Source organism: Panulirus ornatus, chromosome 64, assembly GCF_036320965.1.
Source record: "Panulirus ornatus isolate Po-2019 chromosome 64, ASM3632096v1, whole genome shotgun sequence".
Lineage (NCBI taxonomy): Eukaryota > Metazoa > Arthropoda > Malacostraca > Decapoda > Palinuridae > Panulirus > Panulirus ornatus.
Window position 1 is genome coordinate 5,674,310 of NC_092287.1, and position 15,422 is coordinate 5,689,731.

The window sequence follows — 15,422 nt, forward strand, 5'->3', positions numbered from 1 at the left end:
TTCAAACTTAAGTTGCTTTACAGTATTTTCTGCCCTTGATGTAAGGAAACAAAATAGACATTTTTTTTTTCTATTTTTCCCAAATTGTCAAGGACACTGCATCCTTTGGAATTAAGCTTTGCAGCATACTCTTTTCTTTTGTGTTTATTTAAATCAGTCTCTTAAAGCTAAGGGTTAACAGTTATTTTGAATGATATAGTATTAAGTACATTAGAAAAAGTTTCTAGGAAACTATCAAAACAAGCTATAAAAGGGGCTTTACTCATCATGTGGTGCATAGCAAATTGAGATGCACTTGTGTGTGTTGAAAGGTAAATAAGGTAGAAATGAGACAGCTAGATCTTTGAATTTAAGAGGAAAGGTGATGAGGATAATGAATGTAAGGATATTATGCTCACTGTTTAGGAACTTTTCTGTCAAGAGATGGAACTGATGCTGAGTATGACAACTTTAGGATCTTTAATGATGATACAAATTTTTGCAGATCCTAGAAGTGGAGCCTGGTGATTATGTTCCCAAAAAGAGAAGATTAGATAATCTCGTTGAATTATCTGAGCCTAAAGTTGAACCAAAAGATGAAGACGTAACAATGCGGGGCACCTATCGTGCTATTCCTCGAACCATAGAGGACTGGAATGTAAGTACAGTACAGCATGATCTTGTTGGGAAGATTATGTAGAATGATCATTGCATTTTATTTTTATATGTGCCATTAATAAATTATTTTGGTGTAAAGTCCATATGACAAATAATTTCTATATTGATGAGGATCAATTACAGTCCTGTGATTGATATATTCATGAACTCAGATTTATATGAGAAAGAAAGTACTAAGAATGGTATCAAAAGTCACAGGAAAAGTCTTTGGAATTACTTGTTTCAGTATTATTGCCCGATCTTCATTTTGTAAAATTTTAGTACTTCAGTTTTGACTATGTTCAGAATGAATATTCTTTTGTATTTGGCAGTGAAGCATTTGTTTGATCTGTACACAGTATTTCTATAGTTGATGGTGATTTAAGACATTCTAGCACATACTTAGGTCAATGGAAAGGTGTAAGGGTTGAAAAAGAGGGCAAATGAGAGTTCAGTGAGAGAGTATCATTATACTGTAGGGAGAATAAAAAGAGGTTCTGGAAGGAGATAAATAACATTAGTACATAAGACAAGAGAACAAATGGGAACATCGTTGAAGGGGGCAAGTGGGAAAGTAATAACAGGTAATGATGAAGTGAGAAGGAAATGGAGTGAGTATTTCGAAGGTTCGTTGAATATGTTAAATGATAGAGTAGCAGATATAGGGTGTTTTGGTCAGGGTGGTTTGTGAAAGAGGATCAGGAAGAATGGTTTGGTTAAGAGAGAAGAGTTAGAGAAAGCTTCGTGGAAGATGAAATACAGTAAGGTGACAGATTTGGATGGTATTGCAGTGGAATTTATTAAAAAAGGGGTGACTGTGTTGTTGATTGGTTGGTAAGGATATTCATTGTATGTATGGATCATGATGAAGTGTTTAAGGATTGGTGGAATGCATGCTTAGTGCCATTGTAAAAAGGCAAAGGGGATAATGGTGAGTGTTCAAACGACAGAGGCATAAGTTTGTTGAGTATTCCTGGGAAATTACATGGGAGGGTATTGATTTAGAGAGTGAAAGCATGTACAGATCATCAGACTGGGGAAGAGCAGTGTGGTTTCAGAAGTGGTAGAGGATGTGTGGATCAAGTGTTTGCTTTGAAGAATGTGTGTGAGAAATACTTAGAAAAACAAATGGATTTGTATGTAGCATTTATGGATCGGGAGAGGGCATATGATAGAGTTGATAGAAATGCTTTGTGGAAGGTCTTAAGGGTATATGGTGTGGGAGGTAAGTTACTAGAAGCAGTGAAAAGTTTTTACCAAGGACGTAAGGCATGTGTATGAGTAGGAAGAGAAGAGGGTAATTGGTTCTCAGTGAATGTTGGTCTGCAGCAGGGGTGTGTGATATCCCTATGGTTGTTTAATTTGTTTATGGATAGGGTGGGTAGGGCAGTAAATGCAAGAGTTTTGGAGAAAGGGGCGAGTATGTAGTCTGTTGTGGATAAGAGGGCCTGGGAAGTGAATCTGTTGTTGTTTGCCGATGATACAGCTCTAGTGGCCGAGTCAAGTGAGACACTGCAGAAGTTGGTGACTGAGTTTTGAAAGGTGTGTGAAAGAAGAAAGTTGAGAGTAAATGTGAATAAGAGCAAGGTTATTAGGTTCTGTAGGGTTGAGGGACAAGTTAACTAGGATGTAAGTTTGAATGGAGAAAAACTGGAGGAAGTGAAGTGTTTTAGATAACTGGGAGTGGACTTAGCAGTGAATGGAACCATAGAAACAGAAGTGAGTCACAGGGTCGGGGAGGGGGGCAAAGGTTCTGGGAGTGATAAAGAATGTATGGAAGGAGAGAACGTTATCTCAGAGAGCAAAAACGGACATGTTTGAAGGAATTGTGGTTCCAACAATGTTATATGGTTGCGAGACATGGGCTATTGATAGGGTCGTACAGAGGAGAGTGGATGTGTTAGAAATGAAATGTTTGAGGACAATATGTGGTGTGAGGTGGTTTGATCAAGTAGGTAATGAAAGGGTAAGAGAGATATGTGGAAATAAAAAGAGTGTGGTTGAGAGAGCAGAAGAGGGTGTGTTGAAATGGTTTAGACATATGGTGAGAATGAGTGAGGAGAGAGGATATATGAGTCAAAGGTGTAGGGAAGAAGGAGAAGCAGGAGACCAAATTGGAGGTGGAAGGATGGAGTGAAAAAGATTTTGAGCAATTGAGGCCTGAACATACAGGAGGGTGAGAGGCATGCTAAGAATAGAGTGAATTGGAATGATGTGGTATACTGGGGTCAACGTGCTGTCAGTGGACTGAACCAGTGCATGTGAAGCATCTGGGTTAAACAGTGGAAAGGTGTGTGGGGCATGGATGTGAATGGGGAGCTGTGGTTTCCATGCATTGCACATGACAGCTAGAGACTGTGAACGAATGTGGCCTTTTTTGTCTGCTTTCCTGGTGCTACCTCGCTAAAGCAGGAGGTAGCGATGCTGTTTCCTGTAGGGCAGTGTAGCTCCAGGAATGGATGAAGGCAAGGAGGCATGAATATGTATATGTATTTGTACAATGGAAGTAAGGGGAGTGGGGGAGGATGGGATGTATTTAGGGAATCAGTGATGGATTGCGCAAAAGATGCTTGTGGCATGAGAAGAGTGGGAGGTGGGTTGGTTAGAAAGGGTAGTGAGTGGTGGGATGAAGAAGTAAGAGTATTAGTGAAAGAGAAGAGAGAGGCATTTGGACGATTTTTGCAGGGAAAAAATGCAATTGAGTGGGAGATGTATAAAAGAAAGAGACAGGAGGTCAAGAGAAAGGTGCAAGAGGTGAAAAAAAGGGCAAATGAGAGTTGGGGTGAGAGAGTATCATTAAATTTTAGGGAGAATAAAAAGATGTTCTGGAAGGAGGTAAATAAAGTGCGTAAGACAAGGGAGCAAATGGGAACTTCAGTGAAGGGCGCAAATGGGGAGGTGATAACAAGTAGTGGTGATGTGAGAAGGAGATGGAGTGAGTATTTTGAAGGTTTGTTGAATGTGTTTGATGATAGAGTGGCAGATATAGGGTGTTTTGGTCGAGGTGGTGTGCAAAGTGAGAGGGTTAGGGATAATGATTTGGTAAAAAGAGAAGAGGTAGTGAAAGCTTTGCGGAAGATGAAAGCCGGCAAGGCAGCAGGTTTGGATGGTATTGCAGTGGAATTTATTAAAAAAGGGGGTGACTGTATTGTTGACTGGTTGGTAAGGTTATTTAATGTATGTATGACTCATGGTGAGGTGCCTGAGGATTGGCGGAATGCGTGCATAGTGCCATTGTACAAAGGCAAAGGGGATAAGGGTGAGTGCTCAAATTACAGAGGTATAAGTTTGTTGAGTATTCCTGGTAAATTATATGGGAGGGTATTGATTGAGAGGGTGAAGGCATGTACAGAGCATCAGATTGGGGAAGAGCAGTGTGGTTTCAGAAGTGGTAGAGGATGTGTAGATCAGGTGTTTGCTTTGAAGAATGTATGTGAGAAATACTTAGAAAAGCAAATGGATTTGTATGTAGCATTTATGGATCTGGAGAAGGCATATGATAGAGTTGATAGAGATGCTCTGTGGAAGGTATTAAGAATATATGGTGTGGGAGGAAAGTTGTTAGAAGCAGTGAAAAGTTTTTATCGAGGATGTAAGGCATGTGTACGTGTAGGAAGAGAGGAAAGTGATTGGTTCTCAGTGAATGTAGGTTTGCGGCAGGGGTGTGTGATGTCTCCATGGTTGTTTAATTTGTTTATGGATGGGGTTGTTAGGGAGGTAAATGCAAGAGTTTTGGAAAGAGGGGCATGTATGAAGTCTGTTGGGGATGAGAGAGCTTGGGAAGTGAGTCAGTTGTTGTTCGCTGATGATACAGCGCTGGTGGCTGATTCATGTGAGAAACTGCAGAAGCTGGTGACTGAGTTTGGTAAAGTGTGTGGAAGAAGAAAGTTAAAAGTAAATGTGAATAAGAGCAAGGTTATTAGGTACAGTAGGGTTGAGGGTCAAGTCAATTGGGAGGTGAGTTTGAATGGAGAAAAACTGGAGGAAGTGAAGTGTTTTAGATATCTGGGAGTGGATCTGGCAGCGGATGGAACCATGGAAGCGGAAGTGGATCATAGGGTGGGGGAGGGGGCGAAAATTCTGGGGGCCTTGAAGAATGTGTGGAAGTCGAGAACATTATCTCGGAAAGCAAAAATGGGTATGTTTGAAGGAATAGTGGTTCCAACAATGTTGTATGGTTGCGAGGCGTGGGCTATGGATAGAGTTGTGCGCAGGAGGATGGATGTGCTGGAAATGAGATGTTTGAGGACAATGTGTGGTGTGAGGTGGTTTGATCGAGTGAGTAACGTAAGGGTAAGAGAGATGTGTGGAAATAAAAAGAGCGTGGTTGAGAGAGCAGAAGAGGGTGTTTTGAAGTGGTTTGGGCACATGGAGAGAATGAGTGAGGAAAGATTGACCAAGAGGATATATGTGTCGGAGGTGGAGGGAACGAGGAGAAGAGGGAGACCAAATTGGAGGTGGAAAGATGGAGTGAAAAAGATTTTGTGTGATCGGGGCCTGAACATGCAGGAGGGTGAAAGGAGGGCAAGGAATAGAGTGAATTGGAGCGATGTGGTATACCGGGGTTGATGTGCTGTCAGTGGATTGAATCAAGGCATGTGAAGCGTCTGGGGTAAACCATGGAAAGCTGTGTAGGTATGTGTATTTGCGTGTGTGGACGTATGTATATACATGTGTATGGGGGGGGGGTTGGGCCATTTCTTTCGTCTGTTTCCTTGCGCTACCTCGCAAGCGCGGGAGACAGCGACAAAGTATAAAAAAAAAAAAAAAAAAAATGTTATATGTCTGTGTATGTGTTTATATATGTTGATGTGTATATGTATATGTATGTATATGTGTATGTATGGGTGTTCATGTATATATGTGTGTGTATATGAGTGGACGGGCCATTCTTCATCAATTTCCTGGCTCTACCTTGCTGATGCAGGAAACAGCGATTAAGCAGAAATAAAAACAATAAATTGGTAAAATGCCACTGTTAGGATTGCTTCACATAATACAATTGATGGGGATTTCGTTTATTAATGCATGCACATACCATGTTTTTAATGTGTACACAGTGACAACATCTATGAAAAAGTTAAAAGAATAAATGAAAAATATTGTAGTTAGTTCATTTGATCAAAAACAAGTAAGCTGAGGAAAGATGTTGAAAACACTGCTGTAACCCTGTGCTGGAAAGAAAAGTAGAAGGTGAAGGCAATTTATTGCATACTTTAAAAGATTAGGCTAGACACAGGAAAAAGAGAAATGCAGTGTGTAATTTTCAGTATACCACAGATATTGAATATAAAAGAATGAAAACAGTAAATAGGTTGGTGGTAGTTGGTAGGCAGCCAATGACCAGGAAGGTATATCACCAGTACTACCCATCTGGGTATTGGGAGTGTTAGTGATGGCTGTGTAGTGAGTCAATACTTTAGTGGTTGTCAGGTTGCTCTGCTCTGACCCAAGTAGCTGCCTTTTATTTCTGCCTCACCCCTCACTGGGACTCATTCAGTCCACAAACATACAATCTTTTCTTGTTATACATAACATTTAACAACACTTAGCTACATAGCTCATTTTTCTAAACTCTAGATTTTCCTGCCATGAGCACTGTGTGCTAACCCCGTCTTTTGGCAAAATGTTAGGAACAGTAGACAGAAGCAGTAGTTAGGAACATTTAGGCTGGAGCATTAGATAAAAACATTGGTTAGAAGTAGTCAATAGGAACATTAGGCAGGAGCATTAGGTAGAAGCAGTCATTCGGAACATTAGGCAGGAAGCCCTGCAAACACTTTGCAAGAGTTGCCCTCTGCCGGTGGCCTGTAAGGGTGAGGCACTAAACACTAAGAAGCAGCACTGGAGTACACTAGTTATGGAGACTGTTGTTGTGGTCAACCCCTTGAGTGAGTTCCAGCTGGGAGTAGGCATCAGAGATATAGATAGATAAATAGACATTAAATATGAGAATTTTTTTTATTGGTGTTGAATAACTTTATCATTCACTTAAAGGGATGACATTTTAAATCTTAGATTAGAGAGGAGTAATGAAAATGACACTTTTGAAATTGGCATGTCTTTGAAAATTGAAATGGTAAAAGGAAATTGGTTTTGTGAACTGAATATGATCTGTGTATCAGAAATACATCTCTGACTTTAATGAGTACTTCAGTTCTACTTCACATAAGACAGTGTATGGCAAGCTAAGATTGAAATTGCTGTATTGAATTTAGAATGACCCCTGTTGCCATCAACTTTTGGATGAAATTTCCAAGAAAAATTTATACCTTGTGCCGAGTTAAATCTCTTGCAGAAATTTCAGATTTACCCAGATTATCAAGTAAAACATTTGTGTCTGCCCTCTAGACCTTGAAACATTTGGTGAGGAATATATCTACATGAAATAAGATATTTGTTTAATGGCTCAACCTGAGCTTTATTCTAGAGCATGTGATGTGAGAAAGTTGGCCTCTAATATAGGCTTCCCTAGAAATGTTTTGTTGGTGAAAATCAACAGAAGCGATCTTCGGCATTCACCTACCACCACCATCAGAGCTAAGACTTTGTGAATTTCTTTTTTTGGGGGGGGCTTTAGAAATTCCTCCTCCAGGAGAGACAGATTCTAATTTGCCATCTTTTCACCAGTAAAGGTATTTCTGCCTCTGGGTTTGGTAATCTTATCTGAAAGTTGACCTTTAAAGCCTTCTCCTTCACATAGGTATGCTTTATTCCTAAAGGGAGAGAAATGCAGCTTTTGAAATTTGGTAAACCTTTTCTCTTCAAGATGGTATCGTATAAGCAATTTTTTTCCTTATTTTTTCTACCCTGGCCTGCCTCCCCCCCCCTTTTTTTTTTAGGTTGATACCCATTATTCGTGAATTCTAAGCTGCCAGGCAGACAGAAGTAAATAGATCAATGATGTTATCTTTATAGTGGTCTCTGATTGACCAAAGGTGGGCCCAGAATGAGTGAGCACTTGCTACCTAGTTGGGGAGTTTTGCAATATATGAAGAAGCCACTTATCTCCACCAGCAAACAGAGGGTTAGTAGGTAATAACTCCGATTTTCAAAGACAAGTACCCTAGAAAATCTGCCCTGCTAATGGGACACTGCCTTGAAAAGGTTTTTCAGCAAGTAGAATTTAAATTTGTTTCATTTAGGGCTTGGGTTTGATAAAGGTTTCTATCCATGACTGAAGTCTTTGTTGTGAAATGGAAAAACAGTCAAACTAGTGAACTCAACACTTGCAGGCATCAGATGAAAGTAGATAAAGATTTATCACCAAGGGAGATTTATAAACTGTACATTTTTTGATTAAGTATAGGTAATATGTGTGTGTATTGATGTTATATTCACCAAATTTAAGGAGAACGACGAAAACGAGGATGGTGAGGAAGGAGAACAGTTTCGACGCACTCGTTTGCAGATCACAACTACAGAACCTCGAACTATTGTATACATGAGACAGCAGGAAAACTTGACTGAGAAACAATTAGATCACATGCTTTGTAAGTATAGTTTCATGTTCATAGTCTGCAGCAGAATTTATCAGAAACAGTTTAAATGTGGCTTTTGATGATGTTTTTTACCAGAAGTGTTTTGGGAAAGATTTCAAACTTGTCATCTTGCCTTCAATTTGGGATCTGGAAAAAAGATAGATAGCAATTTAAGGATGATTAATCAGTTGCTTTGAAATAAGGTGGTTACTGTAAAAAGAACAGAGTAAGATGTAAGGGTGCACTAGACAAGGCACTCTTGGGAATTGATTTTGATAAAGAATGAAGTTTTTGAGATGTGAAAAGAATACTTTCAATTACTGGATTTTAGTGATTTTGTAGGATATATGGGTACTGGTACTGTAAGAGTGAAGATTGGGAAAATTGATGAAAAGCTGCAGGGAAGGAGACAGGAACAGTAATAATGCATTTAACCGAAACAGGTTTATTGATAGGTTGAGGATTAAAATGATGAGGTTTGGGTTTGAGACGGCAGTATATGTATGTATATTTGCATATGCGGGCATTTATGTGTATATGAGTGGATGGGCCATTCTTTGTCTGTTTCCTAGCACTACCTCGCTGATGCGGGAAACAGCGGTTAAGTATGATAATGATAATAATCATTATATGTAATTGCTGTTTCCTGCATCAGCGAGGTAGCACCAGGAAACAGATGGAGAATGGTCCATCCACTCATATACATTTTTTTTTTTTTTTTTTTTTTTTTTATACTTTGTCGCTGTCTCCCGCATTTGCGAGGTAGCGCAAGGAAACAGACGAAAGAAATGGCCCCCCCCCCATACACATGTACATACACACGTCCACACACGCAAATATACATACCTACACAGCTTTCCATGGTTTACCCCAGACGCTTCACATGCCTTGCTTCAATCCACTGACAGCACGTCAACCCCTGTATACCACATGACTCCAATTTACTCTATTTCTTGCCCTCCTTTCACCCTCCTGCATGTTCAGGCCCCGATCACACAAAATCTTTTTCACTCCATCTTTCCACCTCCAATTTGGTCTCCCTCTTCTCCTCGTTCCCTCCACCTCCGACACATATATCCTCTTGGTCAATCTCTCCTCACTCATTCTCTCCATGTGCCCAAACCATTTCAAAACACCCTCTTCTGCTCTCTCAACCACGCTCTTTTTATTTCCACACATCTCTCTTACCCTTACGTTACTTACTCGATCAAACCACCTCACACCACACATTGTCCTCAAACATCTCATTTCCAGCACATCCATCCTCCTGCGCACATCTCTATCCATAGCCCACGCCTCGCAACCATACAACATTGTTGGAACCACTATTCCCTCAAACATACCCATTTTTGCTTTCCGAGATAATGTTCTCGACTTCCACACATTTTTCAAGGCTCCCAAAATTTTCGCCCCCTCCCCCACCCTATGATCCACTTCCGCTTCCATGGTTCCATCCGCTGACAGATCCACTCCCAGATATCTAAAACACTTCACTTCCTCCAGTTTTTCTCCATTCAAACTCACCTCCCAATTGACTTGACCCTCACCCCTACTGTACCTAATAACCTTGCTCTTATTCACATTTACTCTCAACTTTCTTCTTCCACACACTTTACCAAACTCAGTCACCAGCTTCTGCAGTTTCTCACATGAATCAGCCACCAGCGCTGTATCATCAGCGAACAACAACTGACTCACTTCCCAAGCTCTCTCATCCCCAACAGACTTCATACTTGCCCCTCTTTCCAGGACTCTTGCATTTACCTCCCTTACAACCCCATCCATAAACAAATTAAACAACCATGGAGACATCACACACCCCTGGCGCAAACCTACATTCACTGAGAACCAATCACTTTCCTCTCTTCCTACACGTACACATGCCTTACATCCTCGATAAAAACTTTTCACTGCTTCTAACAACTTGCCTCCCACACCATATATTCTTAATACCTTCCACAGAGCATCTCTATCAACTCTATCATATACATATATATACATATATACATATATATATATATATATATATATATATATATATATATATATATATATATATATATATATATATGAATGTCCATATACAGACATATACATATATACACATGCACATATTCATACTTGCTTGCATTCATCCATTCCTGTTGCTGCCCCTCCCCACAGAAAACAGCATCGCTACCCCCACTTCAATGAGGTAGCACCAGGAAAACAGACAAAAAGGCCACATTTGTTCACATTCAGTCTCTAGCTGTCATATATAATGCACTGAAATCACAGCTCCCTTTCCACATCCAGGCCCCACAGACCTTTCCATGGTTTACCCCAGATGCTTCACATGCCCTAGTTCAGTCCATTGACAGCACTTTGACCCCGGTATACCACATTATTCCAATTCACTCTATTCCTTGCACGCCTCTCACCCTCCTATATGTTCAGGCCCCAGTTGCTCAAAATCTTATTCACTCCATTCTTCCACCTCCAATTTGGTCTCCCGCTTCTCCTCATTCCCTCCACCTCTGACACATTTATCTTCTTTGTCAATCTTTCCTCATTCATTCTCTCTGTGTGTCCAAACCTTTTCAACACACCCTCTTCTGCTCTCTCAACTAGAGTATCTCTATAAGTTATTATTGTGATTAAAGATGTTAACTGCAACACAGGTCACTAAATAAAACAATATGCACTTCAGTCACATGAAAGATTGCTTACATTTGCTTCGTGCCCTTTTACTTATGCTGCTGTGATGCCAAGTGTACGAGTTACTCAAGGAGTATTTTCAGGCAATCTTTGGTGAGATGATTGGTATTTTTGGTAGTGTTTTTATGGCAAACAAATATGATTGTTAATGATTTTCCTTAATGAAATCTCTCATCTGATAAGAGTGATACAATGTTAGAAACTGTTGCACAGTGCAAGGTAGATAAATCATACATGCTTCCTGGATGTCTCCACATGCTCTGACCAGTGTACGGGAAACATATAATCTGTAGTGTTTGAAAACAATGTGTGAGATGCCGCTGTAACATTAGTAACTGTATGTTTATGCCCCAGGTGCACTGAAAGGGGTAAATGTATTTGATCTGACAGTAGTAAACTCAACCAACATGAGGTTATGTTGCAAATGATAAATCACCTTCTGCAAGGTTATATCATCAGTGAATGAAAAACAGGACAGTCTCATTGAGAATTTTATCACTCCAAAGGAGTCCAGCATTTTCCTGCTGATGGATAAGCATATCCTCTGAGCTGAAGGAATTCCATGAATGGGGTTTATGAGTTATATAATCAAAATCACTTATATGTTATCTTTTTCACCCAGGTAACCCAGATGTAAGCCGTATATCCTTTCTGCCTCTGCTTGAACCTCAACCTGGGGATGTGTATGTTGTAGCAATACCTTATAGAAAAGGAGGTACGTCAAGTTTTCATATATCATTAGTGAATGAAAGTACATGTTGGAGAAAAATGCACTAGTGAAGTCATAAGTCTGTGGTTTAGAGGGTTGGAAGTATATTAGAGTTTAAGTGATATTTTGTTATGTAGCAGGGAAGTTTTGGTAACATGCCTTTGCAGGATTATAGTAGAATATTAAGAATTTTCAGCTCAATCAGAATTGTATTTCATTTCATCCTCTGTCATTTAAGTACTTTTATGTGCATGAGATATCGTACATTAGACCAGTGTAATTACCCATTTTGTAATTACCTATTTGTACTGTATTGGGAGAAAGTTTTACACTCTCATGGCTCCATCTCTTGAACATTCTCTACTGTCATACAACTTCTTGAATTCATGTATGGTGTTTTCATTAACCATAAACTCAGTCATTATGTATGTGGGAGATGACCTGCTGTTAGTAGACTGAACTAGGGTATATGAAGTAGTCAAGGTAAACCATGAAATACTTTGTGGGGCTTGGCTGTTGATGGTAACAATTAGGTTTAGTACATTATTCATGACAGTGAGGGAGTGGATATATGCAAGTGGGACCCTTGTTTGTTTGTTCTTGATGCTTCCTTGCCAAGGTGGGAATAGTAACTAGGTATGATTAAATTGTATGCCTTTATGTTTACTCGTAAATTCCTTCCCCAGGAACCCGTCCTGCAGAGCTCCTACATTGCTCAGAAAGCCAACTATGTCTGCTGAGCTCGACCATAGGTCTAGGAGTGTGGTGATGTTTTGAGTGTGTCAGTGTGAAGTTAGAGCAGGACAGTTTAGAAGTGAGAGTTCAATATTTTTAGTATGGAGGTTGCATTTTGGGCATGAGCAGTCTTTAGGTATGTTTAAGTGGTGATTGTAATGCTGTAGAAATGAATGATGTCCAGAGCATAGACAAGAAAGTGTAACTCAGATGTGAAGGGAATGTAGTTTTAGATAGGAGTACATCTAATGGGGTAGTGTTTAAGACTGAGGTGGGAAGATAGTTGGTAAGTGCTTTTGAGGACATTGCAACATATACATTTATGTTTTGTTATTGTAGGGAATCTGTGAATGTAAGTTGTTGAAGTGTAAAGCAGGAGTAAGCTCTTATTTCTACTGGGGAGTTGGCGGTTAGTTATGCTATGATTTTGATGGGGAGGGTCTGTTGTTGTTTCCAAGAATTGAGTGCTGAGCATATTGAGGCAGGATTGCACTGGGAGGCTATTTGCCCCGATTATTCTGAGCACTTTGTTTTGTGTGATTTGCATCTTTATTATATTTACTTTTGACTGCTGGATGACCAGGCAGTTGAGGTGTAGTTTAGGTTGAGGTGGTGTAGGGTGTGGAGCAGATTGCATTGTTTGTCAACTGTATGTCATATGTGATTCCCAGAATATTGTTGTTTAGTTGAGTGGAACCAATTAGGCATTCAAGGCCAGGAAGGTCCAGGTTGGATTCCTGTCTTTATAGGGTCAAAAAGGTGACCAAAGACCTCTGCAGAGATGAAGATATTCTGTTCTTGAGGAGCTGCACTTCCAATTGTTATTTAATACTGCATTTTTGTTGTTGCTTCTTTGATGTCAGGGTGCTGTGATCTGATAGTAAGGTCATCTCCATATGAGAGGACTCACTCTTTAGTCTATAGGAGGTCATGTTGGAAGAAACTAAAGAGATGAAGTCTTTGTAAGTGACTATGGTTTGATGGCCAACTATGAGTTGACCAACCACTTTTTGTTATTGTTGTGGGGGATGGTTTTAAATGCTTTGTTGATGTTATAGCCACAAATTCTGTATAGAACAGGATTTGAAGCCATTTAAGGTAGTTGTATGAGGTCGTTGTGAGGTATTTTAGTGGTGTGACTGGGTCTAAGCCCATATTGTGTAGTTAAAGAGTGGGAAATTTTTTGGAGTTTGTATCATGAGGACAGAAGTGACATAGATAAGTAAGAGGAAGGTTAATTGGGTGGTTTAGAGGGCTTTAGGATTGGTACTATGTTGGAAGCCATCCAATTGTCAGGGATTTTGTTGTGTAGCCAGGAGTGGTTGAAGATATCTGTAGGAGCTTGGATTGGAATCAAGTCATAGTGTTTTATAAGAATGTTTGATTCATTGTCAAGACCTGTTTTGAGAGAATTCTTTTAATATTTCAGTTGTATTACAAGATATATTTCATATATATATATATTTATATTATAATTTGTTGCTGTCTTCCGCGCTAGCGAGGTAGCACAGGGAAACTGACGAAAGAATGGCCCAACCCACCCACATACACATGTATATACATACACGTCCACACACACACACACATACACATACCTATACATCTCAACGTATACATATATATACACACACAGACATATACATATATACACATGTACATAATTCATACTGTCTGCCCTTATTCATTCCTGTCGCCACCCCACCACACATGAAATGAAAACCCCCTCCCCCTGCATGTGTGTGAGGTAGCGCTAGGAGCAGACATCAAAGGAAACATTCGTTCACACTCAGTCTCTAGCTGTCATGTATAATGCACTGAAACCACAGCTCCCTTTCCACATCCAGGCCCCACAAAACTTTCCATGGTTTACTCCAGATGCTTCACATGCCCTCGTTCAATCCATTGACAGCACGTCGACCCTGGTGTACCACATTGTTCCAATTCACTCTATTCCTTGCACGCCTTTCACCCTCATGCATGTTCAGGCCCCGATCGCTCAAAATCTTTTTCACTCCATCTTTCCACCTCCAATTTGGTCTCCCACTTCTCATTCCCTCCAACTCTGACACATATATCCTCTTTGTCAATCTTTCCTCATTCATTCTCTCCATGTGACCAAACCATTTCAATACACCTTCTTCTGCTCTCTCAACCACACTCTTTTTATTACTACACATCTCTCTTACCCTTTCATTACTTACTCGATCAAACCACCTCTCACCACATATTGTCCTTGGACATCTCATTTCCAACACAACCACCCTCCTCTGCACAACCCTGTCTATAGCCCATGCCTCACAACCATATAACTTTGTTGGAACCACTATTCCTTCAAACATACCCATTTTTGCTTTCCGAGATAATGTTCTCACCTTCCACACATTTTCCAACGCTCCCAGAACCTTTGCCCCCTCCCCCACCTCTCCATAAGTCCAAACCATTTCAACTCACTCTCTTTTACTCTCTCAACCACACTTTTTCATTACCACACATCTCTCTTACCCTTTCATAACTTACTCAGTCAAACCACCTCACATTACATATATGGAAGGGCTGTTGATTGTGTTTGATGATAGGATAGCAGATGTAGGGTGTTTGGGTTTGTTTGGTACGCAAAGTGAGAGAATCATGAAGAGTGGTTTGGTGAAGAGAGAAGAGGTAGTGAAAGCCTTACAAAGAATGAAATGTGGCAAGGCTGCTGAAGTGGATGGTATTGTTGTTGAATTTATTAAGAAAGAGGGTGGCTGTGTTGCTGATTGGCTGGTAGGATTTCCATTGTTTGCATGGATCATGTGAGATGCCTGAGGATTGGCAGAAAAAAGGAAGGGAAGTATGGGTGAGAGATGTTGTGGAAGCTGTTTACCTGATCCACTCCATTGAATTGGGAATGAGGTGAAGACCACAGATACAGAGATATTCATATGACACTTAAACCTTTGTAATTATCTGTTCATACTCTGTTGGAAGGGAGTTTTGCATTTGTAGGGCCTCCCTCCCTGGAAATTCCTGTGCTCTCATGCAGCTTTTTAAACATTCATATTTTCACTCTGTAACTAATTTCATTTCATTCATTACCCTGATACTGTAAAAGTACTTCATTACTTCTTTTCAACAAGTATATTACTTTGACTTACCATTATTGTTGATTCACATATGATATGTTG

At 40.1% G+C, this 15,422-nt stretch overlaps 1 protein-coding gene across 7 annotated transcripts in view; it reads left to right on the forward strand.

Annotated features, from left to right (window-relative positions):
- The window catches only part of LOC139746192 (uncharacterized), a 185,024-nt gene that overhangs the window by 113,592 nt on the left and 56,010 nt on the right, over window positions 1-15,422 (forward strand). For all 7 annotated transcript variants that reach the window (XR_011712100.1, XM_071657115.1, XM_071657111.1 and 4 more), the window contains 3 exons: window positions 485-637; window positions 7,988-8,129; window positions 11,437-11,529. Coding sequence is in view for 6 of the 7 variants with exons in the window: in XM_071657115.1 (XP_071513216.1) it covers window positions 485-637; window positions 7,988-8,129; window positions 11,437-11,529 (388 nt within the window). In the remaining variant the exon portion in view is untranslated. The remainder of the gene's footprint in view (window positions 1-484; window positions 638-7,987; window positions 8,130-11,436; window positions 11,530-15,422) is intronic.